At 47.8% G+C, this 23,929-nt stretch overlaps 2 protein-coding genes across 3 annotated transcripts; one reads left to right on the top strand and one right to left on the bottom strand.

Moving 5' to 3' along the window:
• The first annotated feature begins 5,063 nt into the window (after positions 1 to 5,063).
• On the top strand, positions 5,064 to 9,514 carry LOC124656039 (transcription termination factor MTERF2, chloroplastic-like). Its single transcript, XM_047194851.1, has 7 exons — positions 5,064 to 5,591; positions 6,148 to 6,285; positions 6,371 to 6,616; positions 6,736 to 6,849; positions 6,970 to 7,152; positions 7,626 to 7,843; positions 8,465 to 9,514. The coding sequence occupies exons 1-7, from the start codon at positions 5,064 to 5,066 to the stop codon at positions 8,805 to 8,807; spliced, it is 1,770 nt and encodes a 589-aa protein (XP_047050807.1). The 3' UTR covers positions 8,808 to 9,514.
• A 2,996-nt stretch (positions 9,515 to 12,510) lies between these two features.
• Positions 12,511 to 15,854, bottom strand: LOC124654640 (syntaxin-132-like). Of its 2 annotated transcripts, XM_047193633.1 has the most exons (13): positions 15,731 to 15,854; positions 15,040 to 15,123; positions 14,879 to 14,983; positions 14,717 to 14,773; positions 14,510 to 14,558; positions 14,313 to 14,401; positions 14,150 to 14,223; positions 14,036 to 14,078; positions 13,335 to 13,421; positions 13,152 to 13,229; positions 12,989 to 13,069; positions 12,806 to 12,871; positions 12,511 to 12,702 (listed from the first exon to the last, which is right to left on the bottom strand). In XM_047193633.1, exons 1-13 carry the CDS (start codon positions 15,746 to 15,748, stop codon positions 12,544 to 12,546), a joined length of 990 nt encoding a protein of 329 aa, XP_047049589.1. In that variant the 5' UTR covers positions 15,749 to 15,854; the 3' UTR covers positions 12,511 to 12,543. The 2 variants fall into 2 exon arrangements, with proteins under 2 accessions (XP_047049589.1, XP_047049590.1); XM_047193634.1 differs by lacking the exon at positions 15,040 to 15,123.
• Between the last annotated feature and the right edge of the window lie 8,075 nt (positions 15,855 to 23,929).

Below are 23,929 nucleotides of genomic sequence, written 5' to 3'. Positions count from 1 at the left end.
CAATTGTTGTGCTCATGTTTAAGCTCTTGCATCATATACTTTGCACCCATTAATGAAGAAACACTTAGAGCTTGCTAATTTGGTTTGCATATTTGGTTTCTCTAGAGTCTAGATAATATCTAGTATTGAGTTTTGAACAACAAGGAAGACGGTGTAGAGTCTTATAATGTTTACAATATGTCTTTTATGTGAGTTTTGTTGCACCGTTCATCCTTGTGTTTGTTTCAAATAACCTTGCTAGCCTAAACCTTGTATCGAGAGGGAATACTTCTCATGCATCCAAAATACTTGAGCCAACCACTATGCTATTTGTGTCCACCATACCTACCTACTACATGGTATTTATCCGCCATTCCAAAGTAAATTGCTTGAGTGCTACCTTTAAAATTCCATCATTCACCTTTGCAATATATAGCTCATGGGACAAATAGCTTAAAAACTATTGTGGTATTGAATATGTACTTATGCACTTTATCTCTTATTAAGTTGCTTGTTGTGCGATAATCATGCTTCGGGGACGCCATCAACTATTCTTTGTTGAATATCATGTGAGTTGCTATGCATGTCCGTCTTGTCCGAAGTAAGAGAGATCTACCACCTTAATGGTTGGAGCATGCATATTGTTAGAGAAGAACATTGGGCCGCTAACTAAAGCCATGATTCATGGTGGAAGTTTCAGTTTTGGACATATATCCTCAATCTCATATGAGAATAATAATTGTTGCCACATGCTTATGCATTAAAGAGGAGTCCATTATCTCGTTGTCCATGTTGTCCCGGTATGGATGTCTAAGTTGAGAATAATCAAAAGCGAGAAATCCAAAATGCGAGCTTTCTCCTTAGACCTTTGTACAGGCGGCATGGAGGTACCCCATTGTGACACTTGGTTAAAACATGTGCATTGCAAAGATCCGGTAGTCCAAACTAATTAGGACAAGGTGCTGGCACTATTAGTATACTATGCATGAGGCTTGCAACTTGTAAGATATAACTTTCATAACTCATATGCTTTATTACTACCGTTGACAAAATTGTTTCATGTTTTCAAAATAAAAGCTCTAGCACAAATATAGCAATCGATGCTTTCCTCTTTGAAGGACCATTCTTTTTACTTTTATGTTGAGTCAGTTCACCTATCTCTCTCCACCTCAAGAAGCAAACACTTGTGTGAACTGTGCATTGATTCCTACATACTCCCTCCATCCCAGGGAACAAGGCGTGAATTTTTTTTTGGATTTTTCCCAACGATTAAGGCGCATGGATAGCATTAGCGATAGTTTCCCGATTTTGCCCTCGTTTTCCCGTTTCCTCTGTCCTCGAGTCGAGCGCGCGCGATTAAGGACCGCCTCCTCGACTCCAGCGAGCCGCCGCCTCCAGGCCTCATGAAGATGCGGCCGCCCTCTTCCACCTCTTCATCTGCGCAGCTCTTCCCTTCCCCGTTCTTCCCCAGTTCTCCTTCCCCACCTGGTTCTCTCAAGTTTTTCCCATGGCGACGCGGGCGGCGGCGGTTTTGGCGCGGGCGGCGGCGGTTAAGGCGCGGACGGCGATGGTTATGGTGCTGGGGGCGGCGTTGCTGCTTTGCCATGCCGCCGCTGCGATGGAGGATGGTGCTGGATCGAGCGAGATAGATCCAGAAAACAGACTACTCCATGTCACGAGATAGATCACGAACAAATACTCGGAACAGAAAAAGTAATGAAGAGACAAGTACCTTCGTCGCTCTCCACCTCGAAGAAGAAATCGCCGGCTAGGTCACGAGCTTCCCCATCAAAATCCTCCAGTTCATCCCAGTTGATAGGGTCGTTCAAATCAACCCCGACCATGACGAAGAACAAAGAGAGACAGAAGGAGGAAGGAACAGAGGGACAAGATAGGCTGCCTTGGCCGTCCATGGCGGGAAGATCTTATAGGAGCTCGATTTTTTGAGTTTCAAACTATTCTTCCCTCCATCTAACCCTCTCATCTTGATCTCCACCGTGAGATTTGGGAGTGATCCGGGGCAAAACTTTGATACCCAATGGATGAAGAACCTTTTCCCCTCGGATTGGTCACTCAATTTTGCCATGGATCACCATCTCCATTGATGCCTATGCGTAGGGGAAGACGAATGAGGTGGAGAAGAGAGAGAGCGCGTTGGCTGCGTGCGAGAAACGAGGAGACCCGGTCTCGTGCGGGAGAGAAATTAGGGGAGAGGACACGCGTGCATGCAGGGGCAAGAAGGGAAGGTTGCAAAACAATCTCCACACAGATCGGTTGCCTAAATAATTGTGCTCAGATTATTACGCCTTGTTCCCTGGGATGGAGGGAGTACTTGCATATTGTACTTGTTATATTACTCTATGTTGACAATTATCTATGAGATATACATGTTACAAGTTGAAAGCAACCGCTGAAACTTAATCTTCCTTTGTGTTGCTTCAATACCTTTACTTTGATTTATTGCTTTATGAGTTAACTCTTATGCAAGACTTATTAATGCTTGTCTTGAAGTAATATTCATGAAAAGTCTTTGCTTTATGATTCACTTGTTTACTCATGTCATTACCATTGTTTTGATCGCTGCATTCATTACATATGTTTACAAATAGTATGATCAAGGTTATGATGGCATGTCACTTCAGAAATTATCTTTGTTATCGTTTACCTGCTCGGGACGAGCAGAACTAAGCTTGGGGACGCTGATACGCCTCCGACGTATCGATAATTTCTTATGTTCCATGCCATATTATTGATGATACCTACATATTTTATGCACACTTTATGTCATATTCGTGCATTTTCTGGAACTAACCTATTAACAAGATGCCGAAGAGCCGATTCTGTCGTTTTCTAGCTGTTTTTGGTTTCGTAAATCCTAGTAACGAAATATTCTCGGAATTGGACGAAATCAAGACCCGGGGTCCTATTTTGCCACGAACCTTCCAGAAGACCGAAAGGGATACGAAGTGGGGCGACGAGGCGCCGCCACCATAGGGCCGCGCGGCCGAGGGGGCCCGCGCCGCCCTATGGTGTGGGCCCCTCGTCGGCCCTCCGACTCGCCCTTCCGCCTACTTAAAGCCTCCGTCGCGAAACCCACGATGCGAAAAACCACGATACGGAAAACCTTCCGCGAGACGCCGCCGCCGCCAATCCCATCTCGGGGGATTCTCGGAGATCTCCTCCGGCACCCTGCCGGAGAGGGGATTCATCTCCCGGAGGACTCTACGCCGCCATGGTCGCCTCCGGAGTGATGAGTGAGTAGTTCACCCCTGGACTATGGGTCCATAGCGATAGCTAGATGGTTGTCTTCTCCTCATTGTGCTTCATTGTTGGATCTTGTGAGCTGCCTAACATGATCAAGATCATCTATCTGTAATACTCTATGTTGTGTTTGTCGGGATCCAATGGATAGAGAATACCATGTTATGTTAATTATCAAGTTATTACATATGTGTTGTTTATGATCTTGCATGCTCTCCGTTATTAGTAGAGGCTCTGGCCAAGTTTTTGCTCTTAACTCCAAGAGGGAGTATTTATGCTCGATAGTGGGTTCATGCTCGCATTGACACCTGGGACGAGTGACGGAAAGTTCTAAGGTTGTGTTGTGCTGTTGCCACTAGGGATAAAACATTGGCGCTATGTCCAAGGATGTAGTTGTTGATTACATTACGCACCATACTTAATGCAATTGTCTCGTTGCTTTGCAACTTAATACCGGAAGGGGTTCGGACGATAACCTCGAAGGTGGACTTTTTAGGCATAGATGCGGTTGGATGGCGGTCTATGTACTTTGTCGTAATGCGCAATTAAATCTCACTATACTTATCATGGCATGTATGTGCATTGTTATGCCCTCTCTATTTGTCAATTGCCCGACGGTAATTTGTTCGCCCAACATGCTTTTATCTTATGGGAGAGACACCTCTAGTGAACCGTGGACCCCGGTCCATTCTTTAATACTCGAAATACAAATCTGCTGCAATACTTGTTTTTCTCGTTTTCTCTCGCAAACAATCATCTTCCACACAATACGGTTAATCATTTGTTACAGAGCAAGCCGGTGAGATTGACAACCTCACCTGTTTCGTTGGGGCAAAGTAGTTTGGTTGTGTTGTGCAGGTTCCACGTTGGCGCCGGAATCCCCGGTGTTGCGCCGCACTACATCCCGCCGCCATCAACCTTCAACGTGCTTCTTGGCTCCTCCTGGTTCGATAAACCTTGGTTTCTTTCTGAGGGAAAACTTGCTGCTGTGCGCATCATACCTTCCTCTTGGGGTTCCCAACGAACGTGTGAAATACACGCCATTAGTTGGCGCCTCTGTTTTTTCCCCTTTGTGTTGGAAGGGTTTCCACATTAAAATCTTGTGTCTGCCATTGCGATTTTCTTTTTGTTATTCGTTATTGCTTTTCGCGTTTATAATAGGAAGGAGCACCACAAGAAGGCAGGTCATCTCGGGGGAGAGGAGGAGGGCGATGGGAGAAGTGACCTGCTGAAGAGGAGAAATATACGAGGGAAGAGAAATTCTACACGGGAGGTGTCGATGTGTTTCACCCATATATCTGGTGCATGGGTGATTTGAAGTGTTTCCATAGAAAAAACATGAAAATGCAATGCCATGTCGACTTTATCATGCACTAAAGTTCGTTGATTTCATACGAAAAGAAAAAAAAAATATATCCATTTCGAAATATAAGCTATTTTAGAAAGCTGGTGGCTTATATTTTAGAATGGAGGTAGTATTTAAGAGATTTGGTGGATTGAAAAGAATTCTAAAAATCCCTATCATACTCAACCATACCGATCAATCAACCCAGGTTGAAAATTTGTAAGGATTCTTCTTTTTATGGTTGATTCTATTCCTTATAAGGTCATGATCATCAAAATCATTTTTGGACAAAAAAGGCCCAAATGATTTCCACACAAAAATCTGCAAATTACTAGTTAGTTGCTTACCGAACTTGGGTGAAATAGTCTCCTTGAGTTCAGAGGAGGAAGAGATAAGCCTGGGCGACGTCCGGCGAGGGTTTAAGCTCTTCTTGCCGGGATTTCCATTCCATTTCTCTTCTACTGGCTCCGCCTCCGCCATGGCCATGGCCACCACCGCGCTCCTCTCGTCCCCACTCCTCAAACCCCCAGCCCCTCCACTCCGAACGCAGCCACTCCACTCTCCTGCCCCCCTCCGCCTCCAGCCGCGCCGCCGCGTCACCACCTCCACCACCCCATCCGCCGCCTCCACATCCCTCTCCTCCGCCCGCGGCGACCCGCGGGAGGCCGAGGCGGCCGTCGCGGAGCTCCTGCGCGACCACGGGGCCTCGCCCGCCGACGCCGCCGCCATCGCCGCGCGCGCGCCGGGGTACGCCGCCATGCTGGCCGACGGGGTCAGGGAGCTCGACGAGCTCGGGCTCTGGGCGTCCTGGAGCGCCGGGGCCGGGGCCCGCGCGGGGGCGGAGATGGGCGCGCTCGGGTTCGGCAGGAAGGTCTACTTCATGGGGAGGAGCAGGCGCGACGGCGGGGTCGTCCCGCTCGTCGAGAGCCTCGGCGTGCGCCTCTCCTCCGCCAAGCTCATCGCGCCCTACGTCGCCGCCGAGGGCCTCCCCGTGCTCATCGATAGGGTGAGAAGTGGGAGGATGTCCATTTTGAGCTCCATTTTCTTGCATTTCGTTTCTGTCGGTCCCTGGTTAGATACTACTATATTTTGATCTGGCTAATTAGGTCTATATCAACCAAACTGATAAGGAACTTGGTTGCTCGAGCAGTGCCGTCCTTGACTGCAAGCCTGCCACTCAGCTCACCAAGCTTGTAGTAGTCTTGCACAGAGCTTCAGCTCAAGAATGTTAGTTCAGTGGTCAATGGTTCCATTATTCAGAGAGGTATCAGAACAGAGTATGTAGTTTGAATAGCATTTGCCGCCTGCGGCCAACAACTGAAGCTCACTGAAAGGAAAGAACAGAAATAAAATGCATTCTCTCCCGCGATAACACGACCAAGCAAGTCATAAAATGTGTAGAAAATTGTCCTCCACGCCATTGAATGGTGGCATCACACATCTAAATAATGTGATAGTATGGATTATGACCGTGGTAGATATGTTTAATCTGACAGTATCTATGCTATCCTCTGCTCAGTAGGTTTCTGAGTTCGTTACTTATGGTTTATTCATGTATATAGGTTAAGTTCTTGAAAGAGGTGTTATTTTCAAGCAGTGGTTATGAAACTCTAATCAGACGGAATGCCAAGCGCATGATGATGCACTTATCGATACCTGCTGATGAGGCACTCCAAAGTACGCTGTCATTTTTCCAAAAAGTATGTTTCACAACCCAGTTATTGTTCCTCATAGAAGTTTAAATATCTCTTGAAATTTAATTTTTCTCCAACCAAATAACTGCAGATGGAGGCCAGGTCTGGTGGTCTGAGCATGTTGGCACAAGGGGATGTATCATTTCCCTACCTCATTGAATCATTTCCGATGCTCCTTCTCTGCTCAGAGGACAATCATATCAAGCCATTAATTGATTACCTTGAATGCATTGGAATTCCAAAGCCAAGGATCTCATCAGTTCTGCTGTCATTTCCTCCTATCATCCTTTCTGATATTGAAAATGATATCAAGCCAAGGATCTATGCATGGGAGAAGGTATACTAAAAGTACATAATTCTCAACTGAAGCCTTATGTCTGTGATGCCTTGTGAAACCTGGATTGGTTTTTCTCTGGACAATAAGTGTAAATATTGTCGTATTTCAAAAATTTGTAGGCTGGCATTGAACAAGAATATATCGGTAAGATGTTGCTGAAGTATCCGTGGATTCTTTCAACAAATGTTATAGAAAACTACGGGCAGATGCTTTTGTTTTTCAAAAGAAAACAGGTGATTTTCCTACTGTAACTAACATAGCTCCAGATCCTATTGTACGCTGTGTTTGTTTGTTTGTATTTTATTATAATTGGATAAAATATTGTTGGTAATCTTTTTTTTTTACGCTTTCAGATTTCCAGTACAGTCCTTGGTGTTGCTGTGAAAAGTTGGCCTCATATCCTGGGCTGTTCAACAAAAAGAATCAACTCAATTCTGGTACTGTTTGATGACCTGGGCATCAGTAAGAAAATGCTGGTCCCAATTCTTACATCAAGTCCACAGTTGCTGCTGAGAAAAACAAATGAAATCTTACAGGTGCGTAGCAAATTTATATCCTTTGTCCATATAAACTGTGTTTTGAATGGGAAAGTTACTTTACCTACTTTTGGCTCTCCTATTTCCTTTTCTGGAAACACTAACTAGTCTGTAAAAAGGTATATTTTGTTTGACACTATTATAGCTGTTCCGTTAAGTTGACATGGGTAACAGATTTCATCATTATCTCTTGAGTTTTGCAATTTCTCATTGTTAGCCAATTAATCCAAAGCAAATCCCCCTAGGATTGAGACATATGATGCACCAAGGTGGTGACCAACCTCAATGTTTGATATTGGTCGATTGCATACTTTCCTGTCAGTCTGCAACTGCATCCACAGAGCAACATAGTCTTTTAGTCACATTGAGATGCAAAATTGGGGATGATCTTGACCCAGGTGCTTCTTACATGTATATATATCCTCTAGTAACTGGTATCTTGTTGGTACTAATTAGTTTACCTCTTTTCTCAGATTGTTACCTTTTTTGAGGATATGGGATTGGATAAGAATGCAATGGCAAAGATAATTTGTCGCTCTCCAGAAATAATTGCTTCAGATGTGGATAATACACTCAAGAAGAAAATTGACTTTCTTATTGACTTTGGTGTTTCCGAGCGTAATCTTCCTCGTATCATTAGGAAGTATCCAGAGCTTTTGTTATTGGACATAAATCACACATTGCTTCCCAGGTATGAACAAACAAAAAAAGTTCTGCCGCAAAGGCTTGGTCAATGCAGTTGATACGTGTTTACTTCTTGCAGACATGTAAATTGTTTAACTCATTGCTCATCTAGCTACTAGTAGATATGCTAGGCAGCCTATATACGCTGCACCAGATATACTCCTTGGAACCTATTCAGCTCATATGTATTTAATTAGAGCCTTTATGGATGGGTTTCTCCTAAATTTGGGCAAACTTTATACTAGCCTTTCAAACAATACATCACAGCACAATACTCTTTGAAACATAAGTAACAATCTGAAAACTTTACTCCGTCGAAACTGTGAGTTCAAGTGGGCTCTTGCTGCTGAAGACCTGCTATCAACCACTATTGGCTAAGAAAGTGTACCACCAGCACATCGCAATACGCAAGTATTTGAATTGTGTTTTTTACAAGATATAGCATTCATGGTCTCATTGTAGTCAATAACATAATCAGGTCAATCTCCTATTCATGGTACTCGATTTCTGGTTTTACTGTTTGTTGTTTAGCTGAAGTGATAACATGATTTTCACTACTCAATCTCCTATTCATGATGTCTTCACTTCTAAGTGTTGAACGCCTATAACCTCATTGTAATGTTTGCAGGATGAATTACTTTCTGGGAATGGGCTTGTCTAAAAAAGATGTGTGCTCAATGATCTCAAGATTCTCCCCACTTCTAGGTTACAGTGTTGACCTTGTTATGAAACCAAAGCTTGAGTTTCTGTTACGAACCATGAAGAAGCCTCTAAAGGCGATTGTGGAATACCCAAGGTACTTCAGCTATTCTCTGGAGGGGAAGATAAAACCACGGTTTTGGGTAATCAAGGGCAGAAACATAGACTGCAGTCTGACGGACATGTTTGCAAAAAACGATGAGGCTTTTGCTGAAGAGTACTTGGGAATAGAAACATTACCTGAGACACTACAATCAAGCAAAGGTGGTTAAAATACAAGCTCATGAAACCGGAACAATGAGCGTTCTCAGTGGCAAGGAACAACGTGGATGGGCTCTCGGAGGTATTTGTTCGGCACTTGGTCTGTGTCGTCAATGGGTGATATTGTAGGATCTGCAAGTTTGGCAAGAGCTGTTGATACATTGCAAGGGTTGGCCTTCAGTTCCTTAGTCTGGGCTCAATGGGCATACCAGACCGACAAGGTGCAGGTAAGAAGCTTGTGCATAGTAAGGATGTTGTCGAGGGATTGAGATCATCGAGAGGTTTCGGTTCTATGAGACAACAACAACATCAAAGCCTGTTTCCCAAGCAAGTTGGGGTAGGTTTCGGTTCTATGAGATTCAGATGATATAGACAAGAAACACAGGGGTCATGCCTTCTGCCTACCGACAGAGCTTAGTCTGCTTCTTGATCAGCCCTCCCTCCCTAGGCGCTATGGTGGGGGTTAACCAGTACAGTCCAAGTGTTGTGGTCTTGGTTTTCGGGGTGCCTGGCAAAAGCGGGTTTGAGGCCCTGTCCTCATTTTCTTTGCCATCAATGTCTGGAGGCTGGCAAGGGGAGTTTCATGTCGTTGCGGTTGTAGGTCTGGCGATCAGGATGTTTTTTTTGTGTGTTCTTGGCCTTGCTGTTGGTGGGTGCACTGCTCATATTGTATTGTATAGATAAATATAGATATATTAAAGCCGGACAAAATAGAGCTTTCTTAGCCTCCCACGTCTCCTTTATTTTTCACATGAACAGTAAACTGTCCATAAACAGTGTCTTCTAGTGATTGGACCATTAGATCTCCATCAAGCGGCCAAAACATAATCCATGCACAGTCCGCTAAAGCGTTCGCTTCTGTAATTTTTGCTATTGGTTTTCAACAGTGCATGTTACAATATTTTTACCGGTGATTTTCCAGCAGCAAATTTCCAGGAGAAATCTACAACTCAAGCCGTAATTTCCCGACGGTAATTACTCAATAGTTATTCTTCGAGGATGATTCACAATTCTGTACAGGTAATTCTGCAACAGTATTTCTTTGAAATTTTTGTTGTTGATATTATTTACAGTAGTTTCTTCGAACAACATGAACAATAATTTTCTGGTACAACGCGCAATATTATTTTTCTAACAACAATTTGTCTGTACATACCTTCTTCTAAAGCACTAATGGCGGGTAAATGCTCAACAAGAATTGTTCAATGCTGCATAGTTCTCCAACGGTAACTTCGCAACAATATTTTTCTGATGGCGCACAAACAGTAATTCTTCCTTTGTAATTATTTGCCAAGGGCTTTTTAAGCCATCAACCATTCACATGGGGTAACTATCCAATAGTAATTATCTAATGGTGCGTAATTCATCGAGGATAATTTGTCAATAGTATTCTCCTATTTTATTTGGAAAAATATTAATATGTACTTTGGAAAATACTCCATATTTCATCGTCTCTTTTATTCGAAGAGCAAATTACCGCCTTCTTCTACGGAAACTTCAGAAAAAGATACTCTAACATTCGTTGCCTTTTTTATCGTAGAAAAATGTTACTGCTTTATGCCAGGAAAATATACTTGCTCTACCGTCCACCACCTTTTTTCCGGGAAAAATACTACAGTCTCCTTTCGTAACAATGCAATAAAAAATATGCTTACTTCACCGTCTACCTCCGGCTCCTGTTTGAGTCAAGAAAAATACTACTGGCTTATTTTGCAGCCACTTTGAAAACAAAACCCATCTTCTATTCTGAAAGGAAAAAAGTGCTGCAACTGCAGTGTAGTGATACTACCATACTACCCTCTCGCGGTCAAATTAATTTATGTTTGTACAACCCTATTTTTCCATTGCCTCAAAATCACCTATGCGCGGGAATAAAATAATTTCGAGCCATGGATCTATATTTTTCGATAAAGGGAATATATTAATATCAAAAGATACCAATTACACCCAGCCTCTACAACAACGCACCACCCTAATGGCACTACGGATGCACACAACCAAAAAAAGGAAAAGAAAACTAAGAAACAAAAGTCCTGCTACAGTATCTCGGGCCTAACAACAACAATACATCCACCGTCAAGACAACACCTGAAATACAGACTCTCCAAAAACGACGCCTCCAAGAAGGGAACAGTGCTCAAACACCGTCATCGCCCGATCAAAGATCTTAGGTTTTCACCCTGAAGATAGTCCCCGCTCTCAAAACAATGCCTTCAACAAGGTCATTGCTAGACACAACCAGTTAAGGCCAGACCTTGAATTTTTACCCTGAAAGGTAGGATTCTGAACTTCACCTATGTTGTCGCCCCCATTTTTATACCGCTGCTGTGAAGCCCGGAACACCAAGCAAGTCCCTCAACAGCGTGGAGACTTGAACCTCCCTTAGCTAGTACCTTTATAATTGTTGGTCGCTCACACTATTTGAGCGATTTCTTAAGGAAAATGACACGTTTCAACTGGTTGTTACTTTGAGAAAAAATAAGTAGGAAAATTTGCCTGGGATGGCCTTTCTATCAGTTTCACCCTTTTGTAGTTTGTACTAACTCTATACATGTACCAGCACTGTAATTCGATCTGTGGTAGTGAAGACATTTAATTTCACTGGAACTGCTTGTTTTATATACAGAGTTTCTTCATCACCAATCTTTCAAGCATATATCAATATCATGTATGCACCTGAGAGCTGAGATTGCCATCCACAAAAGTGTTTCTTTGTGTGTTCCTAGTCTAAAACTTGCACGTTCTTACATCCACTTGTAACTTCCATTGCCTCACTTCAGGCACAGCTGGGCGATTTCTGTTTTCCAGTCTGACCTGAACCTGTCTCCTTTGATCTTGAAACAGATACAGCGCAGGCTGCAGTTAATCCCTCAATTAACTTTAGACAATGTGGTTCATGGAATATGCATTACTAGAAGCTTATATGATCCTTCCCAAGAGTCCATTCAGCCCCCTCACAACATTAAGAACATCATGCATGTCTCACTTGAAGGAAAAAAAAAGAAGATAAAAGAATCAAGTAAGCCTATCAATCCATCATAGTGACTAAGAAACAAAAGGCTCTTCTAGAATCTTACCATCTGGGGAGTTAATGAAAGTCTAAACTGGGACATTTAGCTAAACAGTTTTCACTTTACTTGTAAGAACATTAAAGAATCAATGAAGCCTATCAATCTATCACACTGACTAAGAAGCATAAGGCCCTTCTAGAGACTTACCATCAAGTGATAAACGAAAGTCCAAACTGGGACATTTAGTTAAAAGTTTTCTCATGTTGCATTTGTGTTTCTCCAATGTTGTTTGTGCTATTCACATCTGTTGTTGTTTCATGTTGTGGGTAAATGTTGCAAACGATGTTGCATTCTCGTCAGTTTGATGTGCGGCGATCGAAGGTCCTAGATTAGTGAATCTGATGACGGGGAGGGGGCTGATTTCTCCCAAACACTGCAACCCGCTTTTAATATCCCAAACCACGCACCTTCCAGTGGCTTGTCAACTGCAATAAAAAAGACTCAGGGATCAGGATGCACAACTGAGTTTCGGGTTCACCAGTTTCACAGCATACATAGTTGTTGAGCACACCGGAAACTCAACGCAGCCCCTAAACAATATGGGCTTTGTCTGGTTGATCACATAGGTACAGCGATAGAAGAGTGGTGACAGACTACATAGAATGCACAGACAGGAAAACACTATATTTATGTATATATTCCGCCGAGATCTTCCGCTTCAGGCCGTGCTCAAGAGTTACTTCTTCCATGGGTGAATAATTAGGATGACAACGATCACCACTACCACCAGAACGAATATAGCGCAGCACATCCACTTTCTCGAGCTCCTCTGATGCTTCTTCGCACTCTGGAGGGCACCCACGCCTTGCTGCATGTAGTTTGTAGCATTTGAAACCTTGGAACAATAAAAGAGAAGGCATCACAATGCAAGTGTTAGCAGCAACCAGCTTGTTTGTTCATAAAATTGGATACATCTACTTCGAATTAGGTGGTATTACATGTGTCTCTACGTGGTTGAACACGTCTCCTTGAGCATCAACCAATACTGCCATATCCAGGTATATCTACAAGGCAAAAACCAAGGAAATGGGGTAAATTAAGACATACTATCCCCCTTGTATTCACATATCTATCAAGTGAACTATAAAACTGCGTAACAGCTTATGCAAATGAAAGGTAACCTGCTGCAACTCCAGAAGCTTCCTCTCTAGATCCCTTACAGCGTCATGTCGCTCCTGTATCTCGGCAACAGTGTCCAATATCTGGAAAATACAAAATTATCCTTGTAAGATTTTCATGCATTTCCCCCACAATAAGCAACCACCAGTTATATATTACTCATACCTGGCCTCTCCCCTGCTGTTGGACCGCATCTTTGAAAATTTGCTCACTTCTCCCAGTCTCTGTTAAATCATCAATAGTCTGCGGGTCCCAAAGTAACGAAGGAGGCACAGTGTAAATAGCCCATTTAAAGAACATTGCAAAGTACAAAGTTAACCATAGATCTATACTGTTGCAACTATTTACCTCTTCATCAGGGCGATTGCCAGTTACAGTAAATACCCTTCGTTCAACAACTTCCCGATACTCCTGCCGGATTGATTCTCTTAATACCTGCATCAGTGGGTAACTAGGTGTCAGTCAAACACTGCAGTATATGACTTTAGATGAATTTCGTCGCTTCTTCGGAGACATCAGGCAGATAGTATTCATACTATTAATCTTTCACAGTGATTAAGAAAGATAAGGCTCTTCTAGAGTTTTACCATCAGGAGAGCTAATGAAAGTCAGCATGACATTAAATGTATTCCATGGCTTCTTTAGAGACATCAGGCCAATAATATTCATACTATTAATCTATTTTAGTGACTAAGAAACAGAAGGCTCTTCTAGTCTTATCATCAGGGGAGCTAATGAAAGTTGAAACTGGGGCAATAAGCTAAGTACTTTTCACTGATGTATTTTTTTTCACTTGTAAGAACAAACAAGAATCAATTAAACCACTTTGATTCCTTGCTTAGGAAGAACTAGATTGTTCTCATATGATGCAGAGTGGTTTCTCCCTGCTGCTCTATGAGGCATATCAAATAGTAAATAGAAAGGTTGACTTGTTTTAATTGTCTGTGTGTATTAAGAACTATTGGGCATTATAGGGAAAATTTAATCACAGAACAGGAAAATCCTCACATACATTTCAAGTTAGACACTCCAGTTAGAATAAACAATACCTGAAATTCATCCATCCGCCCCTTCAATTTCTTTCTCACTGCCCTGTACAGATCAGTAAGCATAGTGAATAACAACTAATTCATAAGGGGAAGAGATCTCAACAGTAAATGTACCCAGTAGTCTGGTCTCTTGATCGGTCTACTGCAGAACCCTTCTCGCATCCAGTTTTCTGGCTGTTAGACAGGTTCTGTATCACAGGGGCAAACAAACGATTAATTTATGCAAATACTGCTAAGAGAAAATGCCATTAACAAGCAGGGTCAAGTGAAAACATACGTCTTTTTCCAGTTCATCCAATTTTGCCTTTGCCAAGAGAGCAATTTTGCCAACTTCATCTATATCTTTCTCCATTCGCCGCTTAATTGCTGTATAAAAGTATTGTTGTGTCTGACTATAAGTATAGCTAATTTTTCAAGAGAGTCCAAACTCATTTCAGACAAGGGTTAGCTCTGCTAAAGTAGACAAGTTCTCACCTTTCATGGCACTCGCTTTTGCAACTGCTTTTGATTCCTCATTTGCAGTCTGCAAACAAAAGCGACGTGCAAATATATGTTATGAAACTGCATGACTTTGATAAATTCATCAAGGAACTTAATACTGAGACATAGTTGCTACGAAAATGAATACATCAGCAAACATAAGAACGAGGAAGATGTTAGTTTGGGGAATGATGAATGGACCTGGAGCTTAGTCAAGAGATTCCCCAGCTTAGCGATTAGGCTCTCGACTCCATCAACCTATGCATGAACGCATCATGTCATTAATCTGAAGTGCAAAAACTGGACAAAGTGAACTGTCACGAAATGCAAAGACATGGACTACAGAATTCGCTGAAGAACTACCTTTTTTAAGAAACCTTTTAAATTAGCAGAAGCATCAGGCTGATGCATTCCCATTTCAACGTCCCCATCTCTTGAGGAATCACGCCTACGAAGCTTAAAGAAACCCTGCAAAAGCTGAATGTTCACAATATGCAAAAAAAAAAATGTACTGCAGCACTCACGCAGAAGAAGGCCCGATTGTTACGAATCCAATCTGAAAAGGCAAATGTGCCACTTTCAGCATCCACAACTAATAGGACTGTGGCCTAAAAAAAACATTAACATTAACCATTAAGCTTACATTCCTAACTAGACAGATAAACTGCAAACGAGTACAGTAATTGAGCTGTCACTTCCAAATTTAGAACGCCTCCTTCCAAGTTACAAATTGTTTGTAATTCGTAACACAATGCACGTCGAAACAAACATGACATTGACTGTGTAATGCCAAAAGAACGTTCTGAAGCCTTCCGGGACATCAACCCCGCAGAAATTCCCAACCAGTTAATATGACTGTCCAGATAACTAGTGCAATCAGTACGAGGTTTCAACCTAACTGTCAATGGTATTTTGACAATGAGACCAAAGTTTACTAGTAGTGCAATCAGAAAACCCTAACCAGTAGGGGTGACCATAAAGAAACCCCGATCGGCAGCCGACTTCAAGCTCCAGGAGCCAGAACAGCGGTTCCGCCCGGAATTCGAAGCCTGCACGGGAGGGGACACGCCAGACTATCCCCACACAGATATCGAGCTCCCGTGCTGGATCCCCGCAAGTAGGCGAAGCAATTGAAGGAGCCACTTACAGTGAGCAGGTTGTTCATGACGGCGCAGCGAGGAGAGGAAGGTTCGGAGGGGAGGAGAGGGCACTTACGCTGAGCAGGTTGTTCATGACGGCGCAGCAAGGAGAGATGACCAGGCGACGGCGACGGCGACGAGAGAAAGAGAGAGACGGCGAAGTGACACTCCGGGCGGGGAGTTAAGCCGGAGCCCGGAGGCCTCGTGCGCTGCGATCTGGGTGTCGATTTGTTAGGTTACTGCTTTGTCTCTACAGCTCGAACCAGACGGTTGCCATGGAAAAAGAAGAATTGTACTGTAGAATTTGATTGGAACTTACAGTAGTCTATATTAAGTATGCTAATCAAGGAGTTCCGAGACTACGTAGCGGAAAGGAGAGCGACGGGTGCGTAGCCAGGGTTCCACCTCCGCCGCCGCCGGGGCGCCACGCCGGCGTACGTCAGCCTCTCCACGCCATGGACTCCACGGCCTCCCACCCACCAGGCTTCTCGCGCCGCTGGGCGCCGGAGGGAAGCCCGGAGTCGGGCTCGTCGGTGTCGCCGAGGGGAGCGGACCACGTTTCTGGGCTCGGCATCTCATCGGCGTCCTCTGGTGGGAGCGTCGCGCCGCGGCTGGAGGTAAGGGATGAGGTTCTGCCGGAGGGGCGGGCCAGAGTTCAAGATCGGCTGGTTTGGGAGGTGCCCAAGCCTTCAAGGGGGAAGCTTTGGACGAGGAGGATCGAGTCACGACGGGAGACAGGCGCAGGGGGCTGGGGAGTTTCGCCGCCGGAGATGCGCGGCCTGTGCTTCAGGTGCTACCTGCCGGGGCACCGCAAGCGCGACTGCACGAACGCAGAGGTTTGCATGCGCTGCTGGCAGCGTGGCCATCCGGCCATGGAGTGCAAGCGGCCGCGGAGCCCGTCGGAAGAGGAGGAGCTGCGGAGCCGTGCGCTAGCCAAGTTCGCTCGCCGCGGCTCGCCGACGCGGGAGCGCCAGGGGCCCCTGCCTGCGAGGGGCGCGCGGGCTCCCTCACCGCCCTTACCGCCGCCTCCGCCGCCGCCGCGACGCCAGACACCGCCACCGCCCCCTCCGCCGCCGCCGCGGGGGGTTTCGCGTCTGCCACCGATGGAGGAGTTCCCGCCGATCGCGGTCGCGCCGATCTGGACGCCAGCCCTTCAGGTTCGTCCGGAGGCGGCGGCGGTAAAACCGCTGCTCTGTGTGGTCAGGAGGACCGCCGTTATGTGTGACCTTGAGCAGAGGTTGAGCCACGCACTGATTGCCACCGTCGGCGGGAGGAGGCCGGCGGTGAGCTGTGAGCATGTGCTGGGCGCGTTGAGATGGCGTGGAGTGCCGGAGGGCACGGTTTCGTGTCATTCGCTGGCGCCGGAGAGCTTCCTGGTCGTCTGCGAGTCCAGGGAGCTGCGTGACCATGTCGCGGCCATGCCGGCCGTGCTCGTCGCTGGAGCACCGCTGCTGTTCCGCCCGTGGAATCGTCAGGCTCATGCGTCTCTGGCGCCGTTGAGGAAGAAGGTCACGTTGGTCTTGGAGGGGGTTCCACCTCACGCGTGGGATGCAGCCGTGGTGGAAGATCTGCTGGGGAACAGCTGCGCGGTGGAGGCGGTGGCGCCGGCGACGAAGTCGAGGAGTGACATGTCGCTCTTCCAGCTGTCTGCCTGGGCGTCAGACCTGGAGGCCATCCCTGTGGCGCGGTTGCTGGCCATCCCGGAGCCCGTTCTGAGCGGCGGCGCGAGTGCTGCTCCAGTCAGTGCGGTGGCTGGAGGTCCAGCGGGCGAGGCGGAGATCCAGACGCTTCAGTACCTTGTGCTGATTCACCTGGTCAGGGTGGAAGAGGAGGCCCCTGAGGGTCCGGGGCGTGTTCTTGGACGTGGGCAGGATGGCAGGGGAGAGCAGGATGAGAGCGGTGGTGACGGCGGAGACGACGGCCGTGGCGCCCGTGGTCGCAGGGTGTCCAGGGACCTGCCTTGGCAGCGTGGGGTTCCAGATCAGAGACAGGGGCCGGGAGGTGTGCCTCAGCGCAGCGCCGTGCGCTTTCCCGCGGTGGCGCCGGAGTTGGGGAAGAGATGGGAGCTGCCGGGGATGGCCAGCCCTGCTCCGTTTACCGTTCAAACGTGCTTGGACGGTCAACAACAGCGGCGGCCGCATCCGTCAGCCACAGCTGTGGCGGTAGACGCTGCCAGAAGCGCTACAGGAGATGGTCTGCATAAAGCGATTTCAAAAGTTCCAGAGGATGAGGGCCTGCATGCAGATCAGTTAAAGCCGGTGCTTTCCGTGGGCCAGAGTGAGAAGGAGCCTATGGGAGCGGGCGACGTGGCGGACGTGGAGCCGGTTGCTCCAGTTTTGGAGCAGGTGGAGTGGGTGGACGCGGCCGACTCGCTGCCAGGCGCGGATCACGAGGAGCTGGGGCCAATCGGGTGCCTGGGTGAGGACAAGGTGGACATGCAGGCCACCAGGAGCACGCCGTCTCCGACAGGCTCTGAGGAGGAGGTGGGGTCCTGGTCTCCGACACTGTCCGAGGCCAGCTCTGAGTCTGTGGTGTCCAGGCCGCGGTCTGCGGAAGCGGATCCGAGGGATGGAGTGACAGGTGGGGACGGGGAGTCTGGCATGGGGATTGGTGAGGATTTTGTCTGTGTCTCCGTGTCTGGCGTGGAGCAACAGGGGAGGGCCATGCCTTCAGGCCCGGATCCTCTGTGGCAGCAGGAGGTGGTGTGCCCAGTTCAGCAGTTGGAGTCTTCTTTCGAGGGGGAGGCCAGCAGGGGCAGCACAGAATGGACCGGTCCCAACAGCCTCATGCAAATGTTTCCTAGGAAGCCGGGGCATCAGCTGGAGGGGGCCCTCGGCCACAGGCCTGGCTCTTCGCAGGACCATGCGGAGGCCATGGAGCTGGCAGACGTGGTTGAGCAGGATCCTGGGGTTGAGGAGCATCAGCTGGAGCGCTCAGAGCTGGTTAGAGTCAAGAGTTTTTGCTCTTCCATTCTGAAGTCGTTGGCACCGCCGCTGTTGAGCGAGTTTGAGAGGACTACGGGTCTTAGGGCGGATGCTGAGCCCTTCACACCAAAGAGGGTGACTCGCAGGTCTGCTGCGGTCTTAGCGGGCACGCAGGTCAAGATGGCGTCAGCCGCGGAGAGCTCCTTACTCAAGGCCTTGGGTTTCTGCCCGGAGAACCTCCCGGTCAAGGAGGATGATTTGAGACGCTTCAAGGAGTTTTTTGACTCACCGATTCAGGACGCACACATTCGAGTCCTTGCGGCCATCTTCGGCAAGGAGCTCCCCGAGAGTTTCCACAGGGAGGCACACTGTGCGAGGGCAGTGTCGGCGCACTGAGCCTTTGGGGTTTGGTGGAGTCCGGAGACTACAGTGTTTCCATGGATTGTGCCTTTGAGTTACTGTGCTGGAACGTTCGTGGTCTGAACGACCCAGCAAAACGAGATGCGGTGCGTGAGTTCATAGCTAGCCTTAGAGTGAGTGTCGTGTGCCTCCAGGAGACGAGGCTTGATGTAATCGATGATTTTCTTGTTATGCAATGCCTCGGGCAATCTTTTGATGGTTATGTTTTTTTGCCTGCGGTTGAGACGAGAGGAGGAATCCTCCTTGCATGGAACAAGTCCATTGTGGACATTGAGCGTATTAGCTATGATGACTATGCGGTTACCGGGGAAGTTATCCCTAGAGACAATAACAGGTGGTGGATCACCACCGTTTACGGGCCACAAACGAACGAGGACAAGTTGTCTTTCCTTCGAGAGCTCTCCGAGAGGCGAAGCCTCTGTCCGGGGCCTTGGCTGCTTCTCGGGGATTTCAACATGATCATGTACGCGGAGGAGAAAAACAATGATCGTCTTGATAGAAACATGATGGCAAGGTTTAGGAGCTTCGTCCAGGAGCATGAGATCAAGGACCTCTACCTCCATGGGAGGAGGTTCACCTGGAGCAGCGAGAGAGAGGTGCCTACGCTCACTCGCATCGACAGAGCGATTGCCTCGGTGGACTGGGACCTCATGCATCCCGACGCCATCTTACAGGCTTTATCCTCTTCGGTGTCTGATCATGCACCTATTCATCTCTCGCTGAGTGCAGCTTTTAGGCCTAAGCGTAGGTTCAAGTTTGAAGCCTTCTGGCTAAACCTGGAGGGCTTTGAGGCCGCCTTGAGAGAGGCCTGGGTATGCGACCCCGGCATTGTGGACCCCTTCAGACGTTTGGACGCTTTGTTTCGTAATGCGGCGGAGTTCTTCCAGGCTTGGGGAGAAAAGAAAGTGGGGAACATCAAGCTAAAGATCGCTATGGCTAATACCCTGATTCTCAGATTTGATGTTGCCCAGGAGTCGAGAACGCTCACGCATGCGGAGGCATGGTTGAAAAGGACGCTAAAGCTTGTGGTGTTGGGGTTGTCGTCCCTGGAACGCACAATCGCGAGACAACGGTCGAGAATTAGATGGTTACGAGAAGGGGACGCAAACACCAAACTGTTCCATGCGGTGGCTAACGGAAGAAGAACCAAGAACTACATCGCCTCGGTGAGAGTAGGTGAGGAGATTGTAACAACCCAGGAGAGGAAAAATGAGGTGTTTACCGAGGCGTACGCCAGGCTCATTGGGAACATTCAGAACCGGGAGCACACCCTTAACATGGAGGCCTTAGACATCCCGATTGCGGACTTGAGTGACTTGGACTCCATGTTCACGGAGGAGGAGGTGTGGAACACTATCCGCGAGATGCCAGGAGACAGGGCGCCAGGACCGGACGGGTTCACTGGGGCCTTCTATCAGCGAGCTTGGCCCATCATTAAGCCTGACATTCTGGCCGGGCTCATGAAGCTAGGAGTGGGGGATGGTAGAGGTTTCGCTCGGCTGAATCGTGCTTTGATCACCTTGATACCTAAGAAGCCGGAAGCGGAGGAAATCAAGGACTTTCGTCCTATCAGCCTGGTGCATAGCTTTGCCAAGCTCTTTTCGAAGATCATTGCCAATAGGCTACGGCCAAGGCTGGGAGAGATCGTTAGCATGAATCAGTCCGCGTTCATCAAGCACCGCAGTTTGCATGACAATTTTGTTCTGGTGAGGCAAGTGGCTAGGAAGATCAACATTAGGAGACAGACCGGAGTGCTGATAAAGCTTGACATAGCTCGTGCTTTTGACTCCATATCTTGGAGCTTCCTTTTTGAGGTCTTAAGGAGGATGGGGTTTGGAGAGAGGTTCCTAAAATGGATAGCTTTATTGCTGTACACAGCAAACACGAAAGTTATGGTGAATGGGGTTCCAGGCGGCCGCATCTATCATGGTCGCGGTTTGAGACAAGGGGACCCCACGTCACCCATGCTCTTTGTGGCGGCCATGGAGACTCTCTCCGCCTTAGTCACCAAGGCGGCGAGAGAGGGCCTATTCGGAGATCTAGCTTCCATCTCACCCCTACAGAGGATTTCGGTCTATGCGGATGACGTTGTTATTTTTATCAAACCGGAGCACAGAGAGCTGTGGGCTGTGAGCCACATGCTCACCCTGTTTGGTGAGGCCTCGGGCCTGAGGGTCAACTTTACAAAGACTACGGCCACTCTGATAAGAGGAACTCAGGTTGAGGAGGAGAGGACTACACGGATCCTAGGTTGTCAGTTGGCGAGATTCCCAATCCGGTACCTGGGGCTTCAGCTCGCACTCAGGCCTCTTTCGAAGGCAGAGTGGCAGCCGCTGTTGGACCAAGTCATCAAATGTGTACCTGCTTGGCAAAGGGGGCTCATCAGGAGAGAGGGAAGGCTTGTGCTGATCAATTCAGTTGTTACAGCTAGAGCGGTGCACCAAATGGTGGTGGCAGAGGCGCCAGCTTGGCTCCTGGAGGACATAAACAGATGGATGAGAGCTTTCTTTTGGGCTGGCAAGGATGAGGTGCAGGGGGGCCAGTGTCTAGTGGCATGGAAGAGTGTATGCAAGCCCAAGGAGTTCGGCGGCTTGGGGGTGAAAGACTTGAGTTTACAAGGACTCGCCTTGAGATTGAGATGGATGTGGCTCAGGCGCACGGACCCGGCGAGACCTTGGCAAGGTCTACCCGGCTTGAGGGATCAGCTTGTAGTAGGAGCGTTTCAGAGTCTCGCGCGTTTTGTTGTGGGGGACGGACGGTTGACCTACTTCTGGAGAGACAGATGGATTGATGGATATACTGTGGAGGAGCTGGCGCCGGAGGTATTTGCCTCTGTTACCACCAGGCGGAAGAACACCAGACTGGTGGCAGAGGCCTTGCAAGGGGACTCTTGGATAGATGATATATCAGCAGAGATGACGGAGGGGTTATGGAGGCAATGCTTAATCATTTGGGAGGCGGTGGAGAATGTCGAGAGAGACGCCTCCGCTCCTGACCGCATACTTTGGAAAGGTGCGGATTCGGGAGGGTACTCGGCAAAGTGCACGTACCAGATGCTTTGCCAAGGCAATGTGAGGTGGAGTATGTGTAGACCGGTTTGGAGCTCCTTTTCACCCATGAAATGCAAGATCTTTGCATGGTTGGCTTTGAGGTACCGCTTGTGGACATCTGATAGGAGGGCGAGACATGGGTTGCAAGAGCATCCGAATGCATGCTACACATGCCTGCAGGAGGAGGACAACGTGGACCACATGTTAGTCCTGTGCCCCTATGCGAGAGAGATATGGTGCAAGGTGCTGCATAGCGCAGGTCTAAGGATGGCTGACCCAGGTTTCACAGGGAACCTGCAAAGGTGGTGGACGGAGGCCCGCAAGCGAGTGAGGAGGTTCGACAGGAAGCGCTTTGACTCTATGGTCATCAGCACGGCGTGGACGATCTGGAAGCAGCGAAACGCTAGGGCTTTCGGCAACGACAGGGAGCAGAGGACGGTGGACCAATCGGTCGCTCAGATTAGGGATGATTTCTACCTATGGGAGAGAGCCAGGAGAGGAGGGAGGCTAGATATAGCGAGAGAGTAGGCCTAGAGGGAGGTGGTGTGTGCGTGGGTTCTCAGTACCTTGGTGCTGATCTTGTAATTTGTTTTGCTCTCCTTCTATAAAGATAAGGCACGCTTTGCGCGTGCTCTCGAAAAAAAAGTATGCTAATCAATAAACGGTAATTAATCAATCACAACCATAATTGGAAGTCTTTTTTATACCTTCTTTGCTCGTTAGCATTAAGTATTAGGGCATCTACAATGCAAGACGCTAAGTGAGGGTGCCGCCTCCTCCTCTCCCGCCCCCCTCCCGGGCGGCGGCGGAGGATCTACCCGCCCCGCTCCGAGCAGCCTTCCCTGGACTGCCGCACCTCAGCCGCCGCTGCTGCCGGTCTCGGCCCCGGCCCCGGCCCTGGCTTCGGCCCCAGCCCGACCACAGCCCCGGTGACATAGGCATCCCCGATGGGCCTGCCGAAGATGGTACCCAGGGTTTACTGAAGGCCCACGAGTCGAAGAATACGAAGCTCGGAAGCCCAATTAGTTGTTGATAAGGAAAGATAGAATTGTATTAGGAATAGAGATTTGTAACTTTACGGGTCGAACTCAAAGAGTCTCCCGGAATCTGTAAACTTGTGTAATACGAAATCCTCGGCTCCGCCTCCTATATAAGGGGGAGTCGAGGGACAAAGAGAGCATCGATTTCATTGTCAACACAACCCTAGTTTTCATAGCAGTCGAGTACTTTTCCGGCTGAACCTTCGAGATTTACTTGCCCTTTACTTCCCTGAAAACCTAGTCTACAATCTGTAGGCATTGACAAGTTAATCCCTTGTCAATTGGCGCCGTCTGTGGGGATTGAAGGCGACAAGGATCTGACCTTGATGGCACGCTCAACATCGTCGACGTCTTCGGTGGGAAGCAACGCAAAGGACAGAGGTAAACAGATCGAAACTGATCTAGTCGATTTTGTTCTTCACCCGCCCTCCCATGTGGATGCATATGCGTATCTGGAGGAGCCTATGGAGATGACGTTCGGGAGGTTCCACTTCCGCGTCGGAAAAGAAGGGTCGCATCGTCTCGAGGTTCCGGTTTCGTCGGGATCATCGGCGGTCGATTCCAATTTTTCGGGATCATCGTCATCGTTCAAGATCGACGCCGAGGAAGTCTCGTCGCCGCGCTTCGCCAAGTCGGCAATAAGCGGTGAACTCGTCAAGATCTTCGGCGGCATGTCCTTCGAGTCGTTTGCGGACTCCAATATAAGCAGCGACTCAGATAGCATCGACAGATCTACTTCTGTTCGTGAGGTCTTCACCGATCTATACGACGGTGTCACCAACCCCAGCAAATATACAGCTTCAAAATATCATCAAGTTTATACAATTGGAGAAGGAAGTCG

The sequence above is a fragment of the Lolium rigidum genome, chromosome 5 (assembly GCF_022539505.1).
Source record: "Lolium rigidum isolate FL_2022 chromosome 5, APGP_CSIRO_Lrig_0.1, whole genome shotgun sequence".
Classification (NCBI taxonomy): domain Eukaryota; kingdom Viridiplantae; phylum Streptophyta; class Magnoliopsida; order Poales; family Poaceae; genus Lolium; species Lolium rigidum.
Note: the sequence above shows the minus strand (reverse complement) of the source record. Positions and strands in the feature narration are given on the sequence as shown.